Source organism: Thermobia domestica, chromosome 4 (assembly GCF_964235325.1).
Source record: "Thermobia domestica chromosome 4, izTheDome1.hap1.1, whole genome shotgun sequence".
In the NCBI taxonomy this organism is placed as follows: Eukaryota; Metazoa; Arthropoda; class Insecta; order Zygentoma; family Lepismatidae; genus Thermobia; species Thermobia domestica.
The window spans coordinates 217,233,251-217,260,233 of record NC_137457.1 but is presented as its reverse complement, the minus strand read 5'-3'; the positions used below and the strand labels follow the sequence as shown (position 1 = coordinate 217,260,233).

At 35.7% G+C, this 26,983-nt stretch overlaps 1 protein-coding gene across 3 annotated transcripts in view; it reads right to left on the bottom strand.

The window, feature by feature from the left end:
• LOC145683863 (uncharacterized) overlaps positions 1-26,983 on the bottom strand; it is a 102,818-nt gene that overhangs the window by 43,884 nt on the left and 31,951 nt on the right. Inside the window, exon 1 of one of the 3 annotated variants that reach the window (XR_014131205.1) lies at positions 20,906-21,289. The exons of 1 other annotated variant lie outside the window; for it this stretch is intronic. Coding sequence is in view for 1 of the 2 variants with exons in the window: in XM_081755480.1 (XP_081611606.1) it covers positions 20,906-20,938 (33 nt within the window). In the remaining variant the exon portion in view is untranslated. Of the gene's footprint in view, positions 1-20,905; positions 21,290-26,983 lie in introns of those variants that run through there. One more of the 3 variants, XM_081755480.1, reaches the window with a different exon arrangement.

The following is a 26,983-nucleotide window of genomic DNA, read 5'->3' as shown; positions in this document are numbered from 1 at the left end:
TTTACATGGTGTCATTCATTGCCTGACTTTGAATGTCTGTGCTGGAAAGAAACATGAAATGCTTAAATTGTTTTATAGGTCCTAATAAGTCCTGGCAAGATTTTTCTGTATCTGTGTGTGGGAGGGGAGGGCTGATTTTGAAGTTCCGCCACTGAGGGTAGGTGTTATTTATATAGCCTACTATACATTAACGTTAAACAAGCTGCTTCAGTGGACATGCTTACGCGATTAAACTCAAAATTGAACTGAAGTTTGTGCAAACAGTTGTATCGTGTGTGGCCGAGTGTTTGCGCAAACACGATGTTTGCACAAACATGATGTTTGCGCAAACCGTGGACCGTGAGTGGGCCCTGTTAAACATAAGCCAGTTGAACTTTATTCTCCATAAGTTACTCTTCATGGTCAGTGTTTTTCATGTGTAGTCATTATATTCGTTTCAGATAGAGAAAAGAAAATTAGTGTACAACGTGATTCTGTTTCTTTTCAAGACGCTTGGCATTTCTAACCTTTCTTCTTTCTTTTGGGGTTGCTCATGTCAACAACTGCTCTGGCAGTTCAGATTCGTCTAGCCAAAACAAATGCTCATATTACTCCAATTGTTTTCCCCTCCTTCCTGCAGGTTCTTTATGAGGCCCTTTTCTGTCCATTCGTGGTGTCGAAATGCGTCCAAATAGTTCAGTCTGTAATATCAGTGAGAGAGGAAAGTTAAATTTTTCTAACCTTTCGTTTTAGTCGAACGTGTGTGTGTGTGCGTGCCTGTGATTTTCTATTGTGAGTGCGTATTTCATGTGTGGTAATAGTTATTGTTAACATTTTTGTGTTAAACATTTTATTATTTTAACATAAACAATGTCACTTAGCAAACCGAGTAACACCACAGATACTGATTCCAGTTAGAAAAAGTGACGTGTGTTACATAGGCAAGAAACATGGTTTTCTCGGTTTATACATACTTTAGAAGGCTGTCGAATGATACCGTACGTAAAACTGTTGATTTTGCAAAGTGTCAGGAACTTACTGCTGATGCCTGTGATATTAGCCTTCGTACGATAGCCCGGATTTGTGCCGAAGGAAAAACATCCACAGATATACAAGGTGAACCTAGTTTGTCATCTCCGGGGAAAGTTCGCAAAGTTTCGAAACGCGTGACGAACCTTGACGACTTTGAAAAATGTTTGTTGCGACGTACCATTTTCGATATGTATGATAGTGAACAATATCCGACGGCTAAAAACTTAACTAAGGCTATGCATGAAAAAATTAACTACAGTGGTTCTTCGAGGTCTATGATTAGAATATTAAAAAAAAAAAAAAAAATTAGGCTATTGGTACATAAGAACAAATGACGGGCGGAAATTTCTAATGGAGAGAAGTGATGCAGTTGCTGCTAGAATAAAATTTCTTCGGGAAATGCACAATCTAAAAGTTTCTGGGGACGATCGACCTATTTTTTATTTGGACGAAACCTGGGTGAATCAAAATCATTCAAGGAAAGATATATATGGCAGAATTCGACAGGGAGAGGGGGGGACTTAAAGTTCCTTTAGGCAAAGGAAAGAGATTGATTGTTTGTCATACTGGCTCATCTAAAACTTTTTTTTTTTTTTTTTTTTTTTTTTTTTTTTTTTTTTAACCGGACAGTAAATGGGTGTTTCATTCAAAATCTACTGGTGACTATCACTCAGAAATGAATGCCGAAAGTTTTAAAGATTGGTTTATAAACAGATTTCTTAACTACTTAGAAGAAGGATCGATAATAGTAATGGACAACGCTAGATATCATTCTGTTATTATGAACAAAATACCGAATACTAACTCACGAAAAAACAAAATTCGTGAATGGTTAGATAACCATAACATTCCATACGATTCAACTGAGACAATACCAGAACTGCTTGATCGAGTTGAACCATACAAAAATCGAGACGTTGTATATGAATTAGACCAAATAGCTATGCAAATGGGCCATTTTGTTATAAGACTTCCACCATACCATTGCTAATACAACCCCATAGAGCAGCTTCTTCGGGCTAAAGTAAAGGACGAAGTTGCTTCGCTCAACAATACTTTCCGGTTAGCTGACGTAGAGCGATTGATGAATGAGGCTTTAGATCGAGTTACGCGTGAAGACTGGGTATCTCGGGTAGAACATGTAGAAAAATTGTTGGAGGAAGATTTTCGGAAAGAAATCAACAGGGATGATATTATCCAGAATATTGTTATTAATTCACGTAGTGAGTCAGACAGTGAAATGACAAGTGAGGAAGAATCAGACGCGGAAATGGAAGAGGAGGAGCAAGAAGTGTTAGCAGTTCCTTTGCCATAAAATAGTGAATCAAGTGCTTCTTCGGACGAAGGTAGGATAGTTAATTTTTTACTGTTTGATTCTTGTTTATCATAATTAAAAACAATAATTAATGTTATGAAATATATCTCGACTATCACTGAGCGGCACCGTAGGCCTATAGTTAGAATCCCGTCTCGGATATGGCTGTAATGTGTTCGTCTGATTAATTTAGTTCAATGAATCGGTTTGGTGTTGGGCTGTGATAATTTCAGGGAGTGGCCTGTAGGGAAAGTCCTTCCTGGAGGATTGGCGTAACTAACGGGCCTGCAATGCGGGGAGGCCCATGCCAAAAGGGGAACCAATTAAGTTTCGAAGATTTAAGTTTATAATACTAGTGTTAAAATACACTTTTCAGGTTTCATTATAAATCTTGTCAAATTCTTTCCTCATTATTGTCCTGTAGTCTCGTAATATTTTCAGGTTAGTGCTTAAAAAGCTGTTTAATTTATCACGAAGACTATGTATTGAGACTGGAATAATAAAGAGAAAGGATTTGTCAATATTCAATAATTTGCAGCTGAGAGTATAACAAATTTGACTTTCTTGCTTGGTAACAAAGAGAAAAAAATCAACTAGGCCTTTATCTACCTTAACACAGGAGGTTGTTTTTATGCGCCAAGTGTGAATATAGTCGTTTGAATTTCATTGTTGTGTGTAACGATTCAGTAAAGTGCTTTTACATAATTCCCTCGTCAAAACGCAACTTAGATCGAGAAGAGGAACAATCAAGTCAGAAATTGTAAAAAATTTAAGCATTTTTCAAAAATAGTGAGCATGTTATAAGTTCAAATAAAATCTATATTGCGACGAAAATATCATACATTGAAATAATAATAATAATTAATAATAATAATAATAATAATAATAATAATAATAATAATAATAATAATAATAATAATAATAATAATAAATGTGCAAATTTATATAATTTGAGCAACTACTGACTATCTAGATGGAACTTCCAAAATACAAAGTGTGTTTTCTATGTTGAATAAATTTTAAATGTCTTTATGGACATGGAAAGAGGGGGGGGGGTCACAACCAGGGATTAGTCACCCAAATATTGGGAAAAAAGAAAGCATTTCTTCGCATGCATCTGTTTCCCTTAAAGCCCAGAACGCGACGTCTATCCCCTGCCACCTGATCGCGCTGTAGTTCGTCTGCTTAGCGTAGCCACTCCCTTTACTCGGCAACGTCGCGTCAGAGCCTGCGTCTCATTCATTTAGCTGAAATGCCAAGATGTTTGTCACACCGTTTAGTTCCATTCCTCTTTTATTATAATTATTCTTTTTAAACAATTCTGTATTTGTTTAAATTTTTTTCGTTGTGCTCAACAATAAGTGTGGAAACATGTGTGTTTCAAAATAAGAAATTCAAAACAACCTTTAAAATTATTTTTTTCGCTACTGAGTTCCTTCCTTTGCGACCCTCTTGCATCCTCTCACTATACCCCTAAGGATCCCAACCCTCAGGTTGAGAAACCCCGTGTTACAAGTTATCGTTTAAAATATCTCTGTGCAGATCTGGGATCTTGGCATCATAAAAAGTGACCTCGCATAGCGTAGTCCCTAATGCTCTCGCCTTTTGTAAGTGCAATCCCAGTTTTGATCGCTAGGTTGACAAGGTGTAACAAGTTCTTCAACCCAGTCATCTTGAGTGATACTTTCTCTTGGCTTTTCCTCATTCATACCAGCTAATGCTGGGATGGTACTTCCAATACTGATGTAAGGTCACTTCCTTTCTTCCTTCGCAACTTTCCCGGATAATGTGCTACATTATTTTTTATACATGACTGGCTATTGATGCCAGTAATCCCTAGAAATATGTATAAATAAAATGACGTAATAAAAATCAGAAGAATATTAAATAACGTAGGCAAGTGATTATATGTGTAAAGAAATCTCAATTGCTCAATCCTTACATGCAGGTTATCTGTAATACACGATGGGGGCACTCGGTCGAAAAGGTGTGACAACTTTTCAGGCCAGACATCCTGAGTGAAGTTTTCCTGGGTTTTCCTAATTCACACCAGGTAAATGCCGGAATAGCTCCTAACATAATAGTCACAGGATGCTTACTTTGTTCCTCTCAAATTCCCCGGGCAGTGTGATCGCCGAGGATGTCTCCCTAATATGTGTAACAGGATAACAAGGCCATAGATGCCGAAAGCCTAGGAATCCAATCCCTAATCGTAATTGTCATCCTAATCTGTAATCGAAAATTTTACTAATCTATTCTTTAACTGCAGTGCATCCTTTTCAACTACACGGGAGAGGGGGAATTTCCACCTTACCCGCTCTATTCGCTTAATGATTTTAACCGGTTACTTGTGATAAATAACATAGCATTCACTTTCAAGCAGAACACTTAACGAAGAACATATTCTGCTGGTCTAATGGGTAGGAGGCGAGCTTTTGGTGCACGTGGCCCTTGGTTCTATTCTCGTTGGATCCACTCTTTAGCTGTAGGTTCACGTTTCATGTAGCCCCAGTGCTGGAAAGGGACGCAAAAAACTTCAACAAGCATGATGTAACCTTCAATATGTTTTAAAAGTTTGATGCACTTTTTTATCACTTGGCAAAATGGTCAATTCCTGACTTTCATTTCACTACAAAAATACAGATGAAAGAAGAATTTTTCCGAGTTTTGGGTCCTTATTAGATACAGATTATAAAGAGAGGAATCTACAATTATCACAGATTCTGAACCTCGACCGGGGTTCGAATTCGGGTAGAGAAGTTCATGGGTGGACAAACCATCATGTTAAGTGAATCCTCACATATAGACCATTCCCCACCATTTCATAAGACCTGGATTACAAAAGTATGCAGAAGAAATTGTTTTAAAATAGAAGCAAAGCAACTCTTTCAGAAATGTCTCTTTGATGTAGAAATTTTAACGTAAAGCAAAGCAACTCTTTCAGAAATGTCTGTTGTAGAAATTTTACTGTAATCCCTTGTCAAGCGAAATGATATATAATTCGTTGAAACTGCAATGATTATTCTTCTGGCAACATTGTTTAAGAGACCATCTTCTGGGAAAGCAAGGAATCGCTGATAACACACGCAAGCTGTAGGCAAATGAGAGTCCTATCTACGTGTTGCTAAGAAAGAGTTCATCCGATTCTTTGCTGCTTGGCTACCTGACCCAGACTTCATAAAAGCCAGCTTGTCATCATCACAGCACAGCCACTGTTCGTATGTGAACGTGCTGGGAAAGCAACCAGACAAGCAGCCGCAAGACAACAGATCTGGGAACCCACGTGTCTGCACGTGACGCCTTTAAGTGTAATCTTGTTGCCTTCTGATCTTTGTTGCTTGGTCTTTAGATGCTCGCACTGGTTGCCGACGTGAAAAATGCTGAATTCACTAATTCTAAAGAAAAGCGCAAGGAACAACGTGGAAGAACAGACCTCCAACCAGAAGAAAATGCAAAATTATTTCAAATTTTCATTGTACAATACTACATGATTTGCTGCATCATTTCATCTCCCTCTAACATACATACACATAGAGATGCAAGGGCTCGAAAAAAAAACGGCTTTTTTGAAAAAAAAACTCGGTTTTTTCTGCTTCGCTTTTTTGCTTGGGAAATTTTGGGCTTTTTTCAAAATTCTGCTTTAAATTGATAAAGCAGACTTTGTTTCGCTTCTCTATAACACAAAAAGTCATTTAATTAGTGGTTGATGCCGATAATAATATAAAACCTCGAAAGTAAACCATGAATTTCGAAAAGATATTTTAAACAATTTTACTTCAACATTTTTACATTATGAATTGCAAAGGATTAACCAATGTATATAATAAAAAAAATTAACCTCCTATATACAAAAGTAAGCAGAGTTGGCAAGAACCATGGTTGTTTCTGAAAATGCCAAAAACCCGTTTTTGGGAGGCAGTTTAAACCAGGCTTTTTTGGGGTTTAAACCAGGTTTTTTGATTTAGATATTTTGCTTTATGTATTTATATTACATATTCACAGCAATAAGTTTGTTTCGTCTTGGTGTTATTATTCAACAACGGGGTTATGCTGGAAGAGGTCCCATAAGCTTAAAGAAGTCCGGTCAGTAAATTTCTTAAATTGAGAAACTCCCGCCCTAGCCATCGGGAAAATCCCGTCATTCTTTTAAATGTAAAACAATAACGGGAAAATCCTGTAAAATTTAATTTGCATGTAAAATTTAAAGGTCAGCGTATTATAATCAGTACGCTAAAACTGAGGTATTAAATTACAAATTTAGTATGTAGATATCATTGAAAGTCCAATCCAAGCTAATGTTGGAAGCTACGTAGGCAATCGATAAATTTACCAATTTTAATCAATATATTTAAGCAACCTTGGATTCTTTATAAAACAACAGGCATGCAGAAATATATAATTTGCTTTCGTTTCGTATGTTTAGGCTTAACATCCTTACGTAATACCGAGCTTATCAAGGAGAAGACTTTCGCTTAAAGTGACATCCGAAAGAGTACTTGGTTTACACAAGAAAGAAGGGTTGTGGTTCGACCGAGAATTGAACATGGGACACCTTGATTAAAAGGTGAAAAGGAAATAAGACTAATGCAGATGGTTTGACATGTGAAACGTCACTCATGAAGTTCACACGATTCGCATTTTTGTTCTTTTTTATTTTTTAGTTTAAACCAGTTATTAAAAAAAAAACAGCTGGTGTAAACGAGCCAACCCTAAGAGTACAAACTTCTTTTAAAAAATACACAAATAACTAGGAAAATTGTATGTAGTATTTTTACTTCAAAATATTCCATACCCTCTTTTTGAAACAAAATAAAATTAAAATGAAACATAAGAGAAATACTTAGATTTATGATACAATTAAAGGCTGCACATCTGGAACTTTTGGTTCTGTATATTCTTGAAATTCTACAGTCAAGTTTTTTATAACCACCATCAAGGGCGCCCATCAGGAGGGTTAAGGGGGCGCTCGCCCCCCTAGAGGAAAATGTACTTCAGAATATTGAAATTCCAATAGAATTTTTACATTAGTTACAGCAAAATTTGAAACTATTTTTGAAACGTCGCTTATACTTGCCCCTCCTTGGAAACCACAACATGGGCGCCCTTGACCACCATCACGGTTTACCCAGTCCTCAAGTTTTCTGAATTTTTAACAAGAGGGATTCAACATATCATTACGGAACTCCCCCCCTCCAAAAAAAAGGACTACGGAATATATTTAAGTTAAGCTAAATACAACTGCACAACAAATATGACTGAGTGGTTGGCTTTTGCGCTTCTATCGGGAAGTCCGGGATTCAACCCAGCATTCGACCATTCTGACAAAGCCTTCCTTAATTCCATCTGTGAATGTAGAAATAGTGCGTTTACTGGCCGACAAGGAGGGTAGGAGTTGGCCGACTTCCTTTCTTATTGTTTTTAAATCGTTATTATTACTAATTACCAACAGTGACGATTTGCGAAGGTTAGAGGATCGGTCTTTCGGACTGAAGCCTGTTCCCGAAAGTTGTGGAATGTCTAAAACGAACGAAATATCTATTAATTATGCCTGTACTCATAAATTTTAAGCTCCCGTCAAATAAAAATTACGAATGTTTAGAAAAACTAAACATTAGTAGTAAGAAAACCCTCCCAAAACACTTTTTTAAATTCCTCACTGATTCTCAGTATAAAATGATCTTCAAGGTTGTATCCGGAAGATTATTGCTAAACATATAAACGAAACGAAATATTAGTTATGCCTGTACTCATAAACTTCAAGCACTTCCCAAATAAAATTAGGACTTTTTAGAAAACGAAACAATCAGAGAAACCCCTCCCAAAGTACTTTTCTAAATCCGCTATTGATTATTTGTATAAATTGGTATTCAAGGTTGTATCTGGAAAATTATTGCTAAATCATTGCACAACTACAGTATAACAGAAATGTGGAAGTACGGTTTGACGGACATATCGAAAAACGTACGCTTTGACGGATATATAGGAAAACGTAAGTTTAACTTTCGTGCTAGAAGCTGGAGTACTAAGCTCTTAGAAATGAAGCACGGATGACAAACTAAAATGATCTAGAGAAGGAAAAAAATGTCGATAACTCAAAAGTTAAAATAAAGTTATATAGCCTATAAAATTGCCCTCAAATACTACATTCATGTTAGCTTTAATTCGTAAAATATGTGCTCCATTCATCTTGATGGTGAATTACAGAGCTAAATATGGCATTCAGGTCATGGAATTCTTATCTAACTATAGAATATACTATAAGAAAGCTATTTAGATAGAAAAATCATGAAAATGAAAAAAGCCAAAATTTCCAAAATTCTCGTTTTTTTTCCCAAAAAAGCCGGCTTTTTATGTGAAAAAACCATCGATTCAAAAAAGCCGGCTTTTTTGCATCTCTAACAATATTTTTTCGATATTAGAGAACTGATTATAAGACCCCAATTTCAGATAGCATTTTGCAATCGCGGTTCAATGAAACTCTTACTTGCTAATGTCAATATTGTTCGCAAGAGCGCAGGTCCCACTCACTCGATCTCGGGTTCGCTATTCCCACCATTGGGGTTCGCTATACTTAATTGGATTTGCACTTAATATTGCTATGAGACGAGAAATTTAACGTCTCGTCTCGCTTCGGACGAAAAAACATTTTCAATAAGAGGTGAGACGAGTAATTTCACAAGTTCCGTCGGCAACACTAATTTACTCAAATTTTAGATTAGTGGTGTACGGTGGCTCAGTAAAAAGCTTATCTCTGGTACATAAGGTCTGTGGTTTGATCCCCGGCCAAATAAGTTTCTGGTACTCAACATGGTGTCCATAGTTATTTTCGGAGTACTCTCGTTTCTTCCCACATATTCATTCCAGCAATTCACCCATCATTATTCACTTGCTTTATTCATCCGTCTCCTTTAGCCTAAAGAGCATAAACTTGGGACGTTAAACTGAAGCATTTAATTTCATTTCCAATACTGAGGGGAAAAAAATCGTAGGTGGCATACTTAAAAACGTAGGTTATATGCGTAATTCCTGTAGTTTTTTGGACTTAACGTACAGCAAACGTATAACTGAAAACGCATGTTTTACAATATTTTCCGTGTAAGTGTTCCATCTATACGTACATTCCGTATGAAACAATATAGGCGGTCAGGATCTCACATACAAATGGACATATACAGGGTGTCCAATATACAATGCAACCCGGAGTTTGGGATAGTAGAACTTTTGAACCTGAAGTGATACACAAATAATGGATATACCAAAATGAAGCCTTGTTCATGCATATATTTTTAAACTAGAAGCAACGATTGAAGTAAACTAGGAACCACACAGTGTTGCCAGATGTAACCGATAAATCTTTTTTTTTTTTTTTTTTTTGCAAAATATGTAAATTGACTCATACGTATGGATGTTTTGTCGTTAATTTTCAGTTTGTTTAGTTGGAGTAGCTTGGAAACTATGAAGCAGAAAAAATAATAATTTTTCATTTCCACCTATAACTAATCGGATGAGGCCTCTGTAAGTAGGAACTAGGGAAATCGTAGTTTTCATAAATTAACACTCTGAATTGGCAACTTTGCTGATGTTTCAGTGCATCAAAAGGTGAAAAAATGAAATCTTTGAGTTTTACGTCCCACGATTATGCCGGTTAGGCTAAAGGAGACGGTGATTGTGAGAAATGAATGAAATAGTGGAATGAAGAAAGTGGGAGGAAACGGGAGAACCCCGAGAAAACCCACGCACACGGTGTTTGTCCACCACAAAGTTCACTTGGCGGGGGCTCGGATCGAACCCGGGACCCCAAGTACCAGAGGTGAACGCTCTACCACTGAGCCACCGCGGCCCCATCAAAAGGTGTGTTAAGGATCTGTTTACAATATGCAATTATTGAAAACAATGAAATACAAACTTTGAAATTATCATGATAAAACGTTTACTTACATGCACCCGGCAACACTGCTACTATCAGAAACGAGTTACCAGCTGTACAATGGATGCTAGGAGTGTCCCCTGTATTGATTCAAACACTGGTTCACACGTTTCATCAGGTTGGTAACAACTTTACGAAGATTAGAAGTGTTAATGTTCTCAATGGCACTGCGTATGTTCGTTTCCAGGCCTTGAATAGTTCGAGCATTGTTCTTGTATAACTGCAGAAGACCTAAAAATCTCTTGTGGCGCTACCATCGCGTCCGTAAGAAGAATGCTGTCAATGTGTTAGTCAAAGTTTTAGATATACTGTTTCATATTACAGAACCTTAGTTCTTACAAGTTATTTGTATAAATACATATTCTATCGTTCTGAAATAATAAATAAATAAATAAATGAAGCCTATTGTCCTTTCTTGCTCTTTCCATGATATATTTCTATGTTGACAAAATTTTAACTTCCTACCAAATATGATTCCCAAATCTTTCATAATGTCTGTTTTTCTCTATTTCGACACCATTGACCTCATATTAGTAACATAATATTGTGTTTTAGTTATGTACGTCATAAATTTTGCTTTCCTTGTGTTGTTTTGAAGTAGATTATTTTTACACATATATTTCTTGTACAGAAGTATTTCTGTAGCAAATAGTTGTCATACTCGTAATTAACTACTCCTTACTCGTTATCATTATTAATAATAATTTTAGTGTCACTAACATAGTTGTTACCGTTGGAATTAAATATATTCATATTGGTATTGTGGCAACTACTTACTACTGAAATGCTTTATCGAATATTTAAGTCTGTAGTTTGACTCTGGGTGGCCATAGAAGTTAATGGCTTATAGCTCATAGTGCATCACTGAAATTTTAGAGGATCTTTGAAAAGCAACTTAATTGAAATTAATGAGAAAGATATATTTAAAATAAATTTATTTAATACAAGAACATTTCGTTTAATGAATTCCGCAACCATGGTTGAATAGTTGAATAGTGCAAAAGCAGTAGCTGAGTTTTTTTATAAATATATATATATATATATATATATATATATATATATATATATATATATATATATATATATATATATATATATATAAATGAAAGTATACTAGAATGTAACTAACTAGACTATAAATGAAAGAATGTAACTCTCTCTCTCTCTCTCTCTCTCTCTCTCTCTCTATATATATATATATATATATATATATATATATATATATATATATATATATATATATATAAATGAAAGTAACTATATTTGTAACTTAACAACACTTAAACCACCAGACTGATCTCGACAAAAACTTTCAACATAGATGAGGTTCGGGCCTGAGATGGTTTTATCATTTCAATTTGAAGGTGCAACGTGGAGGAAGGAAGTGCGGATATATATTAAAAATTATCGATCTTAGTGTCGAACCCATAGTTTTCGGGGTTGCTGAGATGAACACTGACATTTTCGACGAAGCTTAAATTCTAATTCAGCATTGCAACTTAGGGGAAGGAGAGGAAGATGTATAAAATGATCGAAAATGACCGCTATAAGTGTCGAATTGTAGTGCCTATAATTAGTGTGCAATTAAAACAGTTATCGTGGGATATGAAAAGAACACCAGAAGCTGACTTCCAATACGAGGCCGAAACGTGTAGGTAGCCAGTAATGAAATTTAATGCATAAATGATAGATTCAGTCTTAAAATAGTTCTAGACGATATAGCCCAAGGCTTATCTTATGCCTGGCGTGTTATTTCAAATCATTTTGCTAATACGATAATCTTTGTAAGTCAAACAAAATATATATTATTTTAAACTCTGTTAAACTAACTTTTGTGACACACAGAGTTTGACCCTGGTTTAGCAGATACGCAGTAGTGACCAACAGATTCCCTTTTGTTGTATGTATACCTTTTGTAAATAACAATCATCATCATTATATATTTTATCTCTTATTCCATTTTGCAATTGTTAAATAAGATTAACAAAAGGTTGTAAGAACTAATAGCGTTATATTAACAAAGGTTCACTAAATAGTTTATAAAATAATTTCGTCCTTATTTGTAATAGAATTGCAGGGGCTTATCGCCCAGCCTTGTTAGGAATAAGAGGCATATACAGTTTATTGCATTGTAGATAGCATAACCTACAGGGAAATTAAATTATAGGTCACACTCTATCACTGTACTACCACACCAAACTAGTAATATTCCAAGACAAGAACCATTGTCTTGTTCTACAAATAACACTAGACTAGTAAGTGATAACACAATACGTGTACAGAAAGTTATTCTAGAGGGCCTTGATTTTTACAAACTAAAAACAAATCAAAAGTTTCTTTCAAGATTATGAAAGAATTAATAATACATAGATACATACGTATTTCAGAAGTACATATTATTATTATTATTATTATTATTATTATTATTATTATTATTATTATTATTATTATTATTAGTAGTAGTAGTAGTAGTAGTAGTAGTAGTAGTAGTAGTAGTAGTAGTATAGTAGTAATAGTAGTAGTAGTAGTAGTAGTAGTAGTAATAGTAGTAGTAGTAGTAGTAGAAGTAGTAGTAGTAGTATATTTCATATATGCTACATTTCTGAGACTTGAGTCTTGATAGTACGTGAAGTTAAAATCAAAGGTTATGTTACGGACGGCAAATGATGGCTTAACACCAAAAACACATTCCTGGCCGGGACCGGGAGTTAGTCTGTTTTATGTTTATTAAACGTGTTTAATAATTACAGCAAATGAAGGATGTTTATAATAGAATGTGAAAGAATACAGTTTTAAAAGAATTAAACTACGTCAACATGTTAAAATAATTAAAAGAACCTAATTAATCAGCTACTTTGTACTCTCGTTTGCTTAACTGGATGAACCGAGGCCTAAAGGAAAAGAATTTTCTGTCCAAATCTCATAAGCAGTGGGATATTTTAATATTATAGAAATTGACCCTCCTTCCCCTTAGAAGTGTAATTTTCAAGACGCTGAAACATATAGTATTTTATTACTTTTAGTTAAAAGTTCAAATACCGAGTTTCACGCATCTAGCTTAAACAAATCCTTCTTTAATTTATTTACTTATTTTCTGAGTAAGTAATGGGAAATTCGAACATAGAAAAAGTGCTCCCTTTGCTCTTCCCTTTTATGTGTTCAATTTTCAGTTTTTTTAAACAGGAAAGTTTATATGCCAAGTTTCATTTTACTAGCTTCAGAAACTTGTGAGATACACTACCCTTTTAAAAAACCTTGCACCACCCTTTTTACGATACTTATTTCCAAAAATTCTTTTTTATGTCCTGCTTTCATAAGAAAATTATATTTTATAATTAAAATTTAACGACTCTACTTGTAGTAGTATGCCCAAAAAGTCACTCCTCTTACTCTTTTATATAAGAGTACAGAAGATAAATACAGTCAAACAAATGGACTTCCATGAACAGTTTCCGATTTCTTACAACTAACTTATTCGTACGTTTCCCACAAGCTGTGGTTTTAAATTTACGCTCTGCCAAGGTCCAGGTTTCAAAAAGGAACTACTGGAAATATAATAATATTATGTATGTGCATGTGTAATATGTATAAATTTATTGTCTTATTAAAGCTTTCGTAATCTGGAAATAAACTTTTGATTTGCTTTTAATATATAAAAAGCCTGCTCCCCTAGAAAAATTTTGCAGGCTACACCCCTAAATGACTATGTAGTAATTTCTGCAAAAATGGCACAGGACCTAAAATTTAGGTCTAGTCCCTATATTTTTAGGATTTGTGCAGTTTAGAACTTATGAATGTCACCCACTGTATTGCATAATAAATGTTCTTTGTTCAATTTCAAATTTACTGCGTTCTTTATGTATACAGTTGGTATTTAATGTTCACTCGTGAAATGTCTAGTGAGCTTTTGTCCTAATTAAGTAAACTTTGGTGGATTTTTGTCCTACTCTTAATAAAATACGCTCCGCACAGTATATATTGCAATTCTGAATGTTTGCTTGGTTTCAGAAGTCTGGTAAAATATGCTTTTTAAACATTTATTTATTTATTTATTTTTGTTTTAGGAATTTGTCTTGGGATTCTCGTATCTCCATTCGAAAGAAACGAATTTCTTAACTAATTATGTAATTAATTCTTAGAATGAAATAGGTTGTATTATGTAATTCGTGTATAAGTGCAGAACATATAGTGATAATAATAATCTTAGTAGTACAAATATAGCTGTTACTGTTGGAATTAGCTACGTTCGTAACATTTTTGCCAACTAGTTGCTGCATCGTCCCAATTTTGTGTGGTGGTGGCGAATTTCAGAACTAAAGCAAGTGAATGAAAAAGGCACAAGACCTAAACGGCCACAAGTCCTAAAAGGCAGAAGTCCTAAACGCCAGAAGTCCTAAAAATCATATCGCGGCAGAAGTCCTAAACGCCAGAAGTCCTAAAAATATAGGCACTAGATCTCGCGCCAAGTGGTCAGCTTTCCACAGAATTTCCCCCTTCTTCCCTGTAAAAGAAAAAAGCAAAAAATAGAAAGCGAAGATTCCCACGGCGTATAGGCTGAAATAGTGTGACGTCACATCCTTCTAGTTGCCATGGTGATCGCAGTTTTATTTTCTAAACAACATGGCCTAATAACCTAACTACAAAGCGAAAAGAGTGACGTATTAACTTCTGGATTGCAAACATTAGATTAAAAGGAATACTTCTATATGTACCAAAAAAAAAAAAAAAATCCAATGAATGAAACTACGAAAAGATAGAAAAAGCAAGTAGTTTGGTAAATAATGTGTTAAAATATGACAAGCGTTGAAAGTGAAATGTTTCCTTTGTTATCGTAGATTTTGTGTATTTATCTATACATTTGGAGGTTACTTTAAGTGCCAAAATACTTGACTTGTTTATTATCGGATATTAAACTTAAATAATTCTGGAAAATCTTTATTTAGTACCATCAGTATCACACATTACATTGCATATATGTAGGGCTACAGAATTAGTGTTTAAAACTTAACCGATCAGAAATCGGTCCAGACTGAAAATTCTCAGCACGCATATGGCTACAAGCTTAGTGTCCTCTTTTGTTTTGATTGTTTGTTTATTTTGTAGCCACTGTAACTATGTACTCATATTTTAAAGTGTGGGTGTAAGAAATCTGAATGCGCCAATATAATTAACATTGTTAAAATTGTTAAAATTTTAAAGTTAAATTTTAATTAACATTATATTCAAAGTAGACAGTGATTTTTCCTTGTAGACAAATCGTATATTTGTTCTAGTTTCATTGTGCCGACAGCTCGTCAGTCTCTACCTTAGAGTTTCTACATTGCGTGTAATTGCTTTTGTTCATTATGGATTAGGCTACGTGGTAATGACGCTAGCATTTCTTATGCAATTTCTATCTTATCATTTTACGTAGAAATCTGGTCTCTCTAGAAGATTCCCTAGATGTTACTTCATGAATTACTGAATTTCATTCGTAAATTTTTTAAATAGTGGCCCCATATTCTTAGTCTGTACCTTTTCTTACTAACTTTACTGTGTCTTCAAAATATTTCACAATTTTCTAATTAACAGTCTGTGATCATTAACAGCAGACTTAACTGTATTCATATATTTGTTTAGAAAAAAAAAACATGGCGATCACCATGGTAACGAGGAGGAAATGGAGCTCTTTTTGTAACTTTCTAAAACTGCTAAATTAAAAAATATGTTAGAGGCATAACAAGAATTCATTTACACAAAATTCAGAACATTTTAAAATATATAAAAGCAAAGCAGAAAATTAGCACTATTTACATAAGTACCTTGGCCAAGGATTTTTTAATACTACTAAAACAATACTAATATTATATTAAATACTAATTTAATTACCAACAAAATTTATACAAATGAAACAGCTATACACCAGAGGCGCTATAGCAAGATTTCCGGTAAGGGCGAAGGATGAGGGGTAATGGCGTGTAAAAATAATCGAAAAGGACTAATATTTGAGTACAATTCATAATTTCTGGGGTCATTGAGATGAATAGTAGCACTGGCGATTCCGTTTAAGTCCAAATTCATCCCTCATTGCATGGGTTGTGAGATGAGGGAGCGCAGGGGTTGACATGTAAAAATAATGAATACAACCAACAGTGTTATTCCATATTAGCCCATATTAGTGTTCACTCCATAGTTTTCGGTATTGCTGATTGAATAGTGACACTCCCGGTGTCGTGTAAGTCCAAACTCATCCCCATGCGTATCTTAACGGAGGAGCAGAATCAAATACATTTTGCATAAACCTATTCTCCCTTATGATGAACATATATTTCAGCTAGTAGTAAAGCAAAGATCGCCTCTTCCGTGATAGGCTATAACGGCCCAAGGGCTGTGTATGCACGTAAAAACTTGACTAACTAGTTCTCTTAACTCATGGAGGTGACATAGTGATCACTAGTCTCCAGTCTTCTTCAGCCTACTTCCTCAAGTTGCCTCAGGCATCTTCTTTAAACAATAAGGGCAGAGTGAGAAAAAAAAATCTGCAATAACTAGGGATCAAACCCTAACCGCTCAGTTGCCAGATAGACGTCGCACCCTAGATCTATGTTTTATAAATAGAGATGGGCACGAGTCGAGCTAAAATTCGACTCGACTCGAAACTCGAAGAGAATTCGAGTCGAGTTTCGAGTCGAGTCAAAGGCAACTTTCTCGAGTCGAATTCCGAGTCGAGTCACTGTTTTGAGGCCGAGTTTCGAGTCGAGTCGTTTGACAAATGGCTCGCTCGTTCAGCTCGTTTTAACTCGTTTTAAAATTATTGCATGATTAGACTGGAAAGCGAAAGCCATGAGAAATGTAAGCAGTATGTGGAATATTTTTATTGTTGATCACGAGATTATATTTTTTGTGTTGTTCGCATCTCGTCTCGTCTCGATTAACGAGACGACAATAGATTTTTATGATGAGATCGCCTCAAATGTCATGAGTACAAATATAAGTATATAGTTATCATCAAGACTGAAACCTGCACGTTCGAAGTTTTGAGGCCAAGCAGAAGCCCAACCCGGGTAGTGATGCCAACCGGCTCAGCTCGAGCCAGCTCGGTTAGGTTGAGCCACCGACTCGGTTCAGGTGAGCCATCGGCTCGAGCCAACTCGGTTGGGTGAGCTGTTGGCTTGGCTCGATAGTGAATGAGCTGTGAGCCAAGCCTCTTGAGCTGTTGACAACCCCAAACCCGGGCCGAACAGTTTTGAACATGTTTGGTCGGCTCTCTATAATGTTTAACAATTTTTGGCTCGAGCCCGAATACTTGCTCCTCCGGAACGCAAACTCAGAACCTTGTGAACGATGTCCTTGCCTCCTAGACTTCACGACTACCGAGGTCAGCAGTCAAACTAGTTTTTAGCATTCAGATACAAACCCAATAATAATAATAATAATAATAATAATAATAATAATAATAATAATAATAATAATAATAATAATAATAATAATAATAATAATAATATAATGTTGATGATGAAGAAATTGTAGTAGTAGTAGTAAGTATAATTGATAATAATTGTATTATCTATGTAGGATACTTGAAGAAAGTACTTGGAACTACACACAGCATTTTGCTCGATTTGGCTCGTAAGAATGTAGACAGATCCTTAACACACTTTTTGATGCACTGAAACATCAACAGTGTTGCCAATTCAGAATGTTAATTTATGAAAACCACATTTTCCCTAGTAACCCCTTACAGAGGCTTCATCCGATTAGTTATCGGTGGAAATGAAAAATTTGTTTCTATTCTATAGTTTCCAAGCTACTCCAACTATACAAACTGAAAATTAACGACAGAAGATCTATACGTATGAATTATGAGTCAATTTACATGACTTGTAGAAAAAATTATTTACACTTTCTTTTACATCTGGCAACACTGTGTGGTTCCTAGTGTACTTCAATCGTTGCTTCCTAGTTTAAAAATATATACATGAACAAGGCTTCATTTTGGTATAACCATTATTTGTGTGCCGCTTCCGGTTCAAAAGCTCTACTATCCCAAACTCCGGGTTTCATTATATATTGGACACCCTATAGAAGAAAGGGAACTAAATACAACTTTCTTACAAGGCTGTCTATAAGCTTTATTATAAATTAATAAATAAATAAGAAAGGGAACTTAATAAAGTCGGAACTTGGAAAAATCTTTTATATTGATACGAGGTGGTTAAAACATGACTAATAGTTGATAAAGTGATTTAAAGAGCTAATGATATTAAAGATTATATTATACAGGGTGAACCAAAAGTAACCAAGAGGCTATAACTGTGAATAACATTTTTCATTTATCATTAGTTTCTATTAGTATTTCACAGACTTAGAGAACAAGAACAGAAGATTGTTTACGCTTATTTGTGGAATGTAATCTCAGGTAAGGTCCATCATTATGGGCCTCACAGATACAAGCTTTGTGTAGTACAAAATTCATGACTGGGGTCAGTACTTCTGGTCCGAGTGCGAACGCCATACATGAGCGCGAACTTCATCCTGTGAAGTGTACTATGCGGTGTGGCATGACGTCAGAAACGATCATTGGGCCATACTTCTTTCAAGATGATGAAACCAAAGCAGTAACGGTGACTGGTGATCTATATTGAAACATGATTGAGACTACCATATTGTGCATCTTGCTGTAGAGACTGTGCCTGAGATGTGGTTTCAACAAGATGAAGCCACAGCACATATGGAAAGGGCCTCAATTGGTCTTTTGAGGACCAGTCCTGGCCATCGCATCATCTCGAGAAACACTGACATAAACTGGCCCTCCCATTCGCCTGACCTCACTCCGCTGGATTATTTTCTTTGGGGTTATCTGGAGGACAAAATGTATGTGAACAAGCCATAAATAATACAACAGCTTAGGGACAATATTTGTGCAAAAATACGGGTACTCGGACAAGAAGTGTTGACCCCGGTCATGAATCATGTACTACACCGAGTTCGTATCTGTGAGATTCATAATGGCGAGGACACCTACCTGAGATTATATTCCATACATAAGTGTAAACAATCTCCCAACTTTGGTCTTTAAATTTGTGAAATATCAATGGAAACTAATGATAAATAAAAAAGTTATTCACAGTTATAACCCCTTTGAGATTTTTGCTCCACCCTGTATATTTTCTTCTAACAATAATTTGTCTTTTAAAGTCTCATCTTGGTTATATTTTTGTAAGCATTCAGTAACTAAACGTAGTTGACCTTTTTACAAATCTAAACGCTCACAAATACATCTTATCCTTAACTAAAGTCATTTAGGGCATAATCCTCGCCGCTGGTCTAGTGTGTAGTTCGTGCATCTTTGTGCACGGGATCCTGATACCTTTTTAAGCCTCAAATTAACACTTAATAGTAGATTTGTTCCATGTATTTATTGTTCTAAATAGCTATTTGAGAAACGTTTTACGAAAATTTGATTAATTGCAAACCTTAAATTTAATGGTCCATGTTTCGGAAACCACTCACAACACTCCATATGTATACTAAAATCATGAAAGTCTATCACCGCCAAGTATTATCATGGTCGGATGAGTTGCGTCGATCGTGTACGATATCCTTAATCCTTGTCAAGGGCGCCCATCAGGAGGAGCAAAGTGGGGCGCTTGCCTCCCCTAAGAGGACATTGTACTTGGGAATATCGAAAACCCAATGGAATTTTTACATTAGTTACAGCAAAATTTGAAACTATATTTGAAACGTCGCTTATACTTACTCCCCCCTTGGAAATCACAACATGGGTGCCCTTGATCTTTGTGATTGATTTTTCAAAAGAATACTCCAGTATGGGACGAAAATGAATTAACCTAGTAGTTAAGGGGCACTTACTATGTAGGAGTACTTGTTTCTGACTTATCGTACACATTCACAAGAAAATTGCTAGCGTGTAATTGAAGTTTAAATAACAGATAAATAACAACTATGTATTCAGGTTCCAAATAGTTAATAGAATTGGCACATAGATGGCGCTAGTGTAAAAGTAAAACAAATAATGGCAACTAATTGGGAGTACGACCTGAAAATTTTATTTATTAGGAAATTTTAGTTCTTACAATATTAATCCAGATAGGTACGCCAGCGCCATCTGAACGACAATTCTACCAAGTAATTGGAAATTGTACGTGCATAATTGCCAAAATAATGTTGCTCATCTAGATTATCTGCTATTAGAAATAATGAAACTAGAAATATTAGTAGAAAAAAAAATAGTACGTAAGACGATTCACACAAGATCAGACCAAACAGGAAGCATTCCCCGCTGGTCTAGTGGTTAACAAGCGCGCGTTTGAATCACTGAGTCCCGGGTTCTACTCCCGCTGGGAAAACATTAAACGCATTACTGTGGTTCGGATTACATCTTAAAGTGTAGATTCACGTCTCATATAGGCTAGGATTGAAAAACGGAACGCTAAACTTCAACAAACAGCCAGATAGAACTCTTCAAATAAAAACAAACACATTTTTCGAAATGGGACATAACTTCATGAAACTATGAATCTCGAAATCTTTTCTGCCAGGATATAGACTCAACTCTTTTCTTGCAGATAACCCTACATTCCATTCCAACTATAAGAAACAACGTTTAATAATACAGTTCTTATATTTATCTTAACATTTTATAGACTAACCTGTACAAGTAAACTTTCGTTTCTCCACTTCATTGATGTCCTCTTTTCTGAATGAGGAAAAGCTTCTTCCCTTCTAAACCTGTCTTGATTTCAACCAGTTTTACAAACCAAAATGCTGTAAACACATAGAAATCATCATTGTTACCTTACAAAGCTAAGAATAAAACTGGGTTGATATTCAGTGCATGGTTCTTATATGAACTTACTCTATAAGTCAAACGCATTTTCTTGTGCAATACGTGAGGGTTACCGAAAGGAAACAAAAGTGCTTAAAGCATAAAGGACATAAGTGCCATTTATTACATAACGCCAGTTTGGGAGTTTTTGCTCTGCGTATGGTGTTTGTGTATGTTTGCAGCCAAGAAAGCTTTTTTTTGAACCCAAGCCCAATCCATCAGAAGATGCATTTACAAATATAGGACAAGTCGCTCCTGGCGCATGGACGTGTGCCTGACCATAGCTGCAAGAACTGCTTACGAAGGGAGTTGAAACAAAAATGGGGAAAAGAGGCACGCGACTGACTTGGGAACAATTGACAAACTACATTCGCACGGGACGGCACGTGCCGAAACACGCTTCCCACATGCTGTTATCAGTAAAGTCTTTCCACCCAAACTACTGCACGTCCTGATTTTATGACAAAGATTTTTAGATGACTCACAAGGTCTAGAAACGATGGCGTCTCCGAAGCGAAACTAAACAAAAGACACACTCCTCAGAAAGAAAAAAAAATAGTAATAATAAAATGAAATCGAAAGCTGAAAATGGAAACGGAAGAACGGAGGGATCTTATAGATTAGGGTACGTTCAAAGCTAATTGACTCACCCTGGTCTGCCGCTTTAATTATGCTTGAGTAATAATGGATTGAAGGAACGGCCACGAATCATGCAAACACTGATCCTTTTTAAACTGCTACAGAAGATTCGAGAAAATGATTCACAAATCATCAATTGTCATACAAAATAATAACTTGGCCGCCGTCGTTCAAAATATATATAGATTAGAATTCTGGTATCAGATTTCCTATTTAATCTTAAGAGAAAATGCGAAGAATAGTTCATTCTCTATTTGAGTCCAGTTCTTGAGCATTGCTTCGATTTTAATCGCATTTCAATTAACATATTTGTTTCTCCTTCTTTGTTCTTCAACTCTTCAATAAGTAGGCAACGTGCAACTACATTAAATAATAATAATAATAATAATAATAATAATAATAATAATAATAAATAAGCAAACAAAATGTCTCGGAAACGAGGCATTATCTTTGAAGAAAATTCTTTATTTATTAGTTGGTTGCATTAAGGTTTAGTATCCCTTTCTACACCGAGGCTATGTGAGTATCCACGTTGGTGTACAGCTTAACGTGGATGCAAATAACTTAAACTCCCGCTGGGAATCGAATCTGGATCACCCGCATCGTAAATGAATATATTAACCATACAGCCAAGATTTTTTAAAAAGTTAACTGATTCATCGAACATTCCTAAGTAACTTTACTTTGGTAATTACCACTATGTATTTAATTTAACTGTTTTCTATTAACCTTTAAGGACAGGAACACGAACTCATAAACATTCGACTACAGATAAAATTCTAAACGCACTCTCAGCGGGAATTAAACCTGGGACCAGGTACACCCAAAGCGCACACACTCGTCACTTTTCTTAAAGTTACCGAACGTTCCTCAGTGACTTAATTTCTCGAATTACTAGTATTTGTACTTCTTTTTTCTTTCTTTCCCCATTAACCTTTAAGAACAGGGACACGAACAGAGAAACATAGTGGACAGTTAAAATCCCAAAAGCTCTCCCACCTGAAATCGAACCCAGGACCGTGTACAGTGGGCCACAGAAATTCTTGATGTACAAAGTCCGCGAGATAGGCAACCCAACTAACGCAATGAAGTTGCCCCACTTGTTAAAAGGACAAATCGTAAAGAGTGTTTTTGTACAGAAGTGAGGAGAAATGCTGACTGACGAGATGGCAAAAGGCAGTCCTTGGATACTTGTACTCTCAGTAAACGGCACAATACGAGAAAAAATATACGGATACCACGGGCGCCGATGAGAAGATAACAGTCGGGGAACTTAAATAATCTTATAATTAACTCAAATGAGGGATTATAAACAAGTTAACTTACTTCAAATGACTAGGTATATATGCGTATCAAATAATATACGGATAGATTATACGGTATATATAGTAGGTTATTTTTTAAGTAAACACAAAGCCTTGTGCTGAGTTTTGAAACTATTAACAATAGTCCTACCCAGTGGCGTAACAAGACGGGGGGGGGGGGGGCAAGGGGGCATTGCCCCCCCCAAAGTTCTGGTAGAAGTTATTGGGGGCGCTGAAGGAGCCTAAAGGATTACTTTGCCTTTTTTTAAAGCCGATTGAAGAATGAAAAGTTTATGTACAAAAGCAATGTTTTGTATGCAATGTCAAATCTTCGACAAAATATAGAGTGCAGTGCTTTGTATTATTATAACTAATTGACACTTTTTCTGTTCCTTTTGTGTTGATTGTGTAGGACACATTTGATACAATAAAATAAAGAAATAAAAATTACCTATATGACAATCAAGCAGCTATATAAACATTTTCTTAATCCTTTACCGCCCCTCATTGTTACGGGCGACATAATGCTTCGATACCGTACAATAAAAAAGGAAATAATGTTACAATGATGGAGCATTGTAAATATATTAATTATTCCTTTCGTCGCCCCTGATTGTATAGGGGCGCCTTCGATAGAATGAACAAGAAATAATATTGCAACAAGAGGCGCTGTAGATACATTAATTATTCCTTATCTCGCCCTTGATTGTATAGGGCGCCTTAGATATAACAAAAAGGGATATAATATTGCGACAAGGGCGTTGTAGATATATTAATGATTCCTTTTGTCGCCAATGATTGTGTAGGGGCGCCTTCGATAAAACAAACAAAGATATAATATTGCACCAGGGGCGCTGTAGATGGATTAATTATTCCTTTTGTCACCCCTGATTGTATAGGGGCGCCTTCGATAGAAAAACAACGATGTAATATTGCACCAAAGGTGCTGTAGATATATTAATTATTCCTTTTGTCACCCCTGATTGTATAGGAACGCTTTCGATAGAACAAACAAAGATGTAATATTGCACCAGGGGCGCTGTAGATATATTAATTATTCATTTTTTCGTCCCTGATTGTATAGGGGCGCTTTCGATAGAACAAACAAGGATGTAATTTTGCACCAAGGGCGCTGTAGATATAATAATTATTCCTTTTGTCGCTCTTGATTGTATAGGGGCGCCTTCGATAGAACAAACAAGAATGTAATGTTACACCAAGGGCGCTGTAGATATATTAATTATTCATTTTTTCGTCCCTGATTGTATAGGAGAGCCTTCGATAGAACAAACAAAGATGTAATTTTGCACCAGGGGCGCTGTAGATGTATTAATTATTCCTTTTATCGCCCCTGATTGTATAGGGCTTTCGATAAAACAAACAAGGATTTCCTCAGCTACCAAGCAAGAAACAGACCCCGAAAAGACTAGAACACTCGCAGACATCCGCGAAAGATTTCCAATTTAACACTGCAGAAGAGAAATTACGCGCAACCTATTATGAATATTTCGACAATATCGTTTGCAAAATTTAGTCGATTCCATCAGCCTGAACTGAAGAAGTATCGTGCAATAGAGAATGTAATTCTGGAAATTAACTTTTCTCACGACATTAGTGACATTTTAAAAGAATACCATGTCAATCCGGACCGACTACAACTACAGCTGCAACAGTTACTCACCAGTATTCCCACTTCAAAAAATCTGAGAGCCCTGTTTGAGAATTTCAAGAAACTCTGTAAAGAAGCAAGAGAGTTGTTTCCTGAAGTGTTGAATGTCCTTCGTCTCCTGTTTGTCATCCCGGCGACATCTGCAACTGCCGAGAGAAGTTTCTCAATGTTGCGGCGTCTCAAACTTATCTGAGGTCCACAATGACCCAGGCAAGACTGAACCATTTTGCAGTTCTTAATGCATACCCAGACAGACTTGACTCACTGGACGTGAAGGAACTGTGTAGAGAATTCACAAATAGCTCCTACAGTACAACTATCTTCGGAAAAGTGTGAATTCTGCTCTTTGAAATGAGCAGTTTTTGTGTCAAAATGAGCTATAGGATGACAGTGGCTCGTTATTTTTTTACATTGAACATTTAATCAAATTGAAACTGTATTATTCCGTTCTTGTTAAATGTATTAAAAGTTACGTACGTAAAAGTTTAGGATGTTACGTACTCAAGGGCTCAAAAAACGGCTTTTAAAAAGTTTTTTCCACCGCTTTTATGTCTGTTAAATTTTGAATCTTTTTTATTTATTTATTTATTTCAACTTTAATGGAGAAAGTACTTTCCACCTTTGTTCCCCATTATAAGAAGAAAAAGAGACTTAATCACTGCATTATGAAGAAAAATATATATGAGAAGTTCAACAATCAAGAATAATCGATCACTCATAAGAAAAAGAAGGGCAAATATATTAACCCTTTGGGGACTTTTGGTACAGATCTGAATTGTGTCCTCGAACTTCGGAATTTGCTTTATAAATCTCTAGTAAAGCTTTCACACCGTTTTTTTTTTTTTTTTGCATTCATTCAAGCGGGAAAGCATCAAAGAATGTGTATCATGGGCATTTTGCAGTCACGATTGCGATGCCTGGGGGCAGTGACGTCACAAACATGGACGAAGGAAGAAAGAAAAGGATAAATTTTAGAGCTCTTTTTTTTAAAAAAAAAAATCTTAACACCCCTATTAATCCTAGGATCATGGTCCATACCTAGTTGTGTTCGTAATAAAGAAATGTTTCAAATTCCCTATTGTGTATCAGAAGCGGGAATATCCCGCCCAAAGTGGAAAAAGGGGATTTTTCAGATCTTTCTCTTTTTGGGAATTCCTTCCCTCAGGGACATGTGAGTGGTAACGTTTAAAATCTACCACCATTCCAAACAAAACATGGTACAAACCATGATCGTAGGGTAAATAGTGATTTTTCAAAAAAAAAAAAAAAATCTAAATTTTTCCCCTATTACACATTTTAAGTCAACGTGTTTAGTAAGGTAGCTACAGGTCACTCCTATTTGTCGTAGGATTATGGTCTGCATCTCATTTTGTTCGTAATGATGCAACGTTTCCAACGGTACCACTGCCATTGCGTTGTCATGTACCTGAGGAGATAAGATTCCGAGAAAGTTAATTTTTGAAAATTTGAATTTCCCGCTTTCTTTAAACATTTTGGGAGGGGAATTCTCCCCTCAGGTACATGATAGGGACATGCAAATGATACGATTTGAAACGCTGGTTCATTACAAACAAAAAAGTACAAACCATAATCCTAGAATAAATAGTCTTGGTGCTAGAGCTGATTTAATAAATTTCGCTCCCCATTTTTGAGTAATAGTTACTAATGTATTGTTATTCAATAAGCTCTAGCGTCAAGAGTGTTCATTGTATGACCATGGTTTGTACTGTACCTCATTTTGTTTGTAATGAAGTAACGTTTCGAACTGTACCACTGCCGTGGCGCTAGCATGTATCTGGGGGAAGAAATTCTCAAAAGGTTTATTTTTTCCCGACAAAAATATATTTTTCCCAATTTGAGCGGGATTTGTTCACTTCTGGTACATAATGGGGAAATTTGAATAGTACAGTTGGAAACATTCCTTCATTACAAATACAAAGAGTTATGAACTATGATCCTACAATAAAGAGTCTTGACACTAGAGTTTGTTGAATAACAGTAGTAGATATTAGGGACATTTTTAGCACCAAGACTATTTACTTCAGTATCATGGTTCTTACCTCGTTTTGTTTGGAATGAAGCAGTTTTTTTTTTTTTTTTTTGTAACATTTGCATGCCCATGTTGTATACCGGAGGGAAAGAATTCGCAGGAAATGGGGACTTTAAAAGAAAAAAAAATTCCAATTTGGACAGGAATTTTATTACCTTAGGTACATATTAGGGAAATTTACAAATTAGGAAAACACTGTTTCATTTCGAATAAAACGGTATATGAACCATGATTCTACGA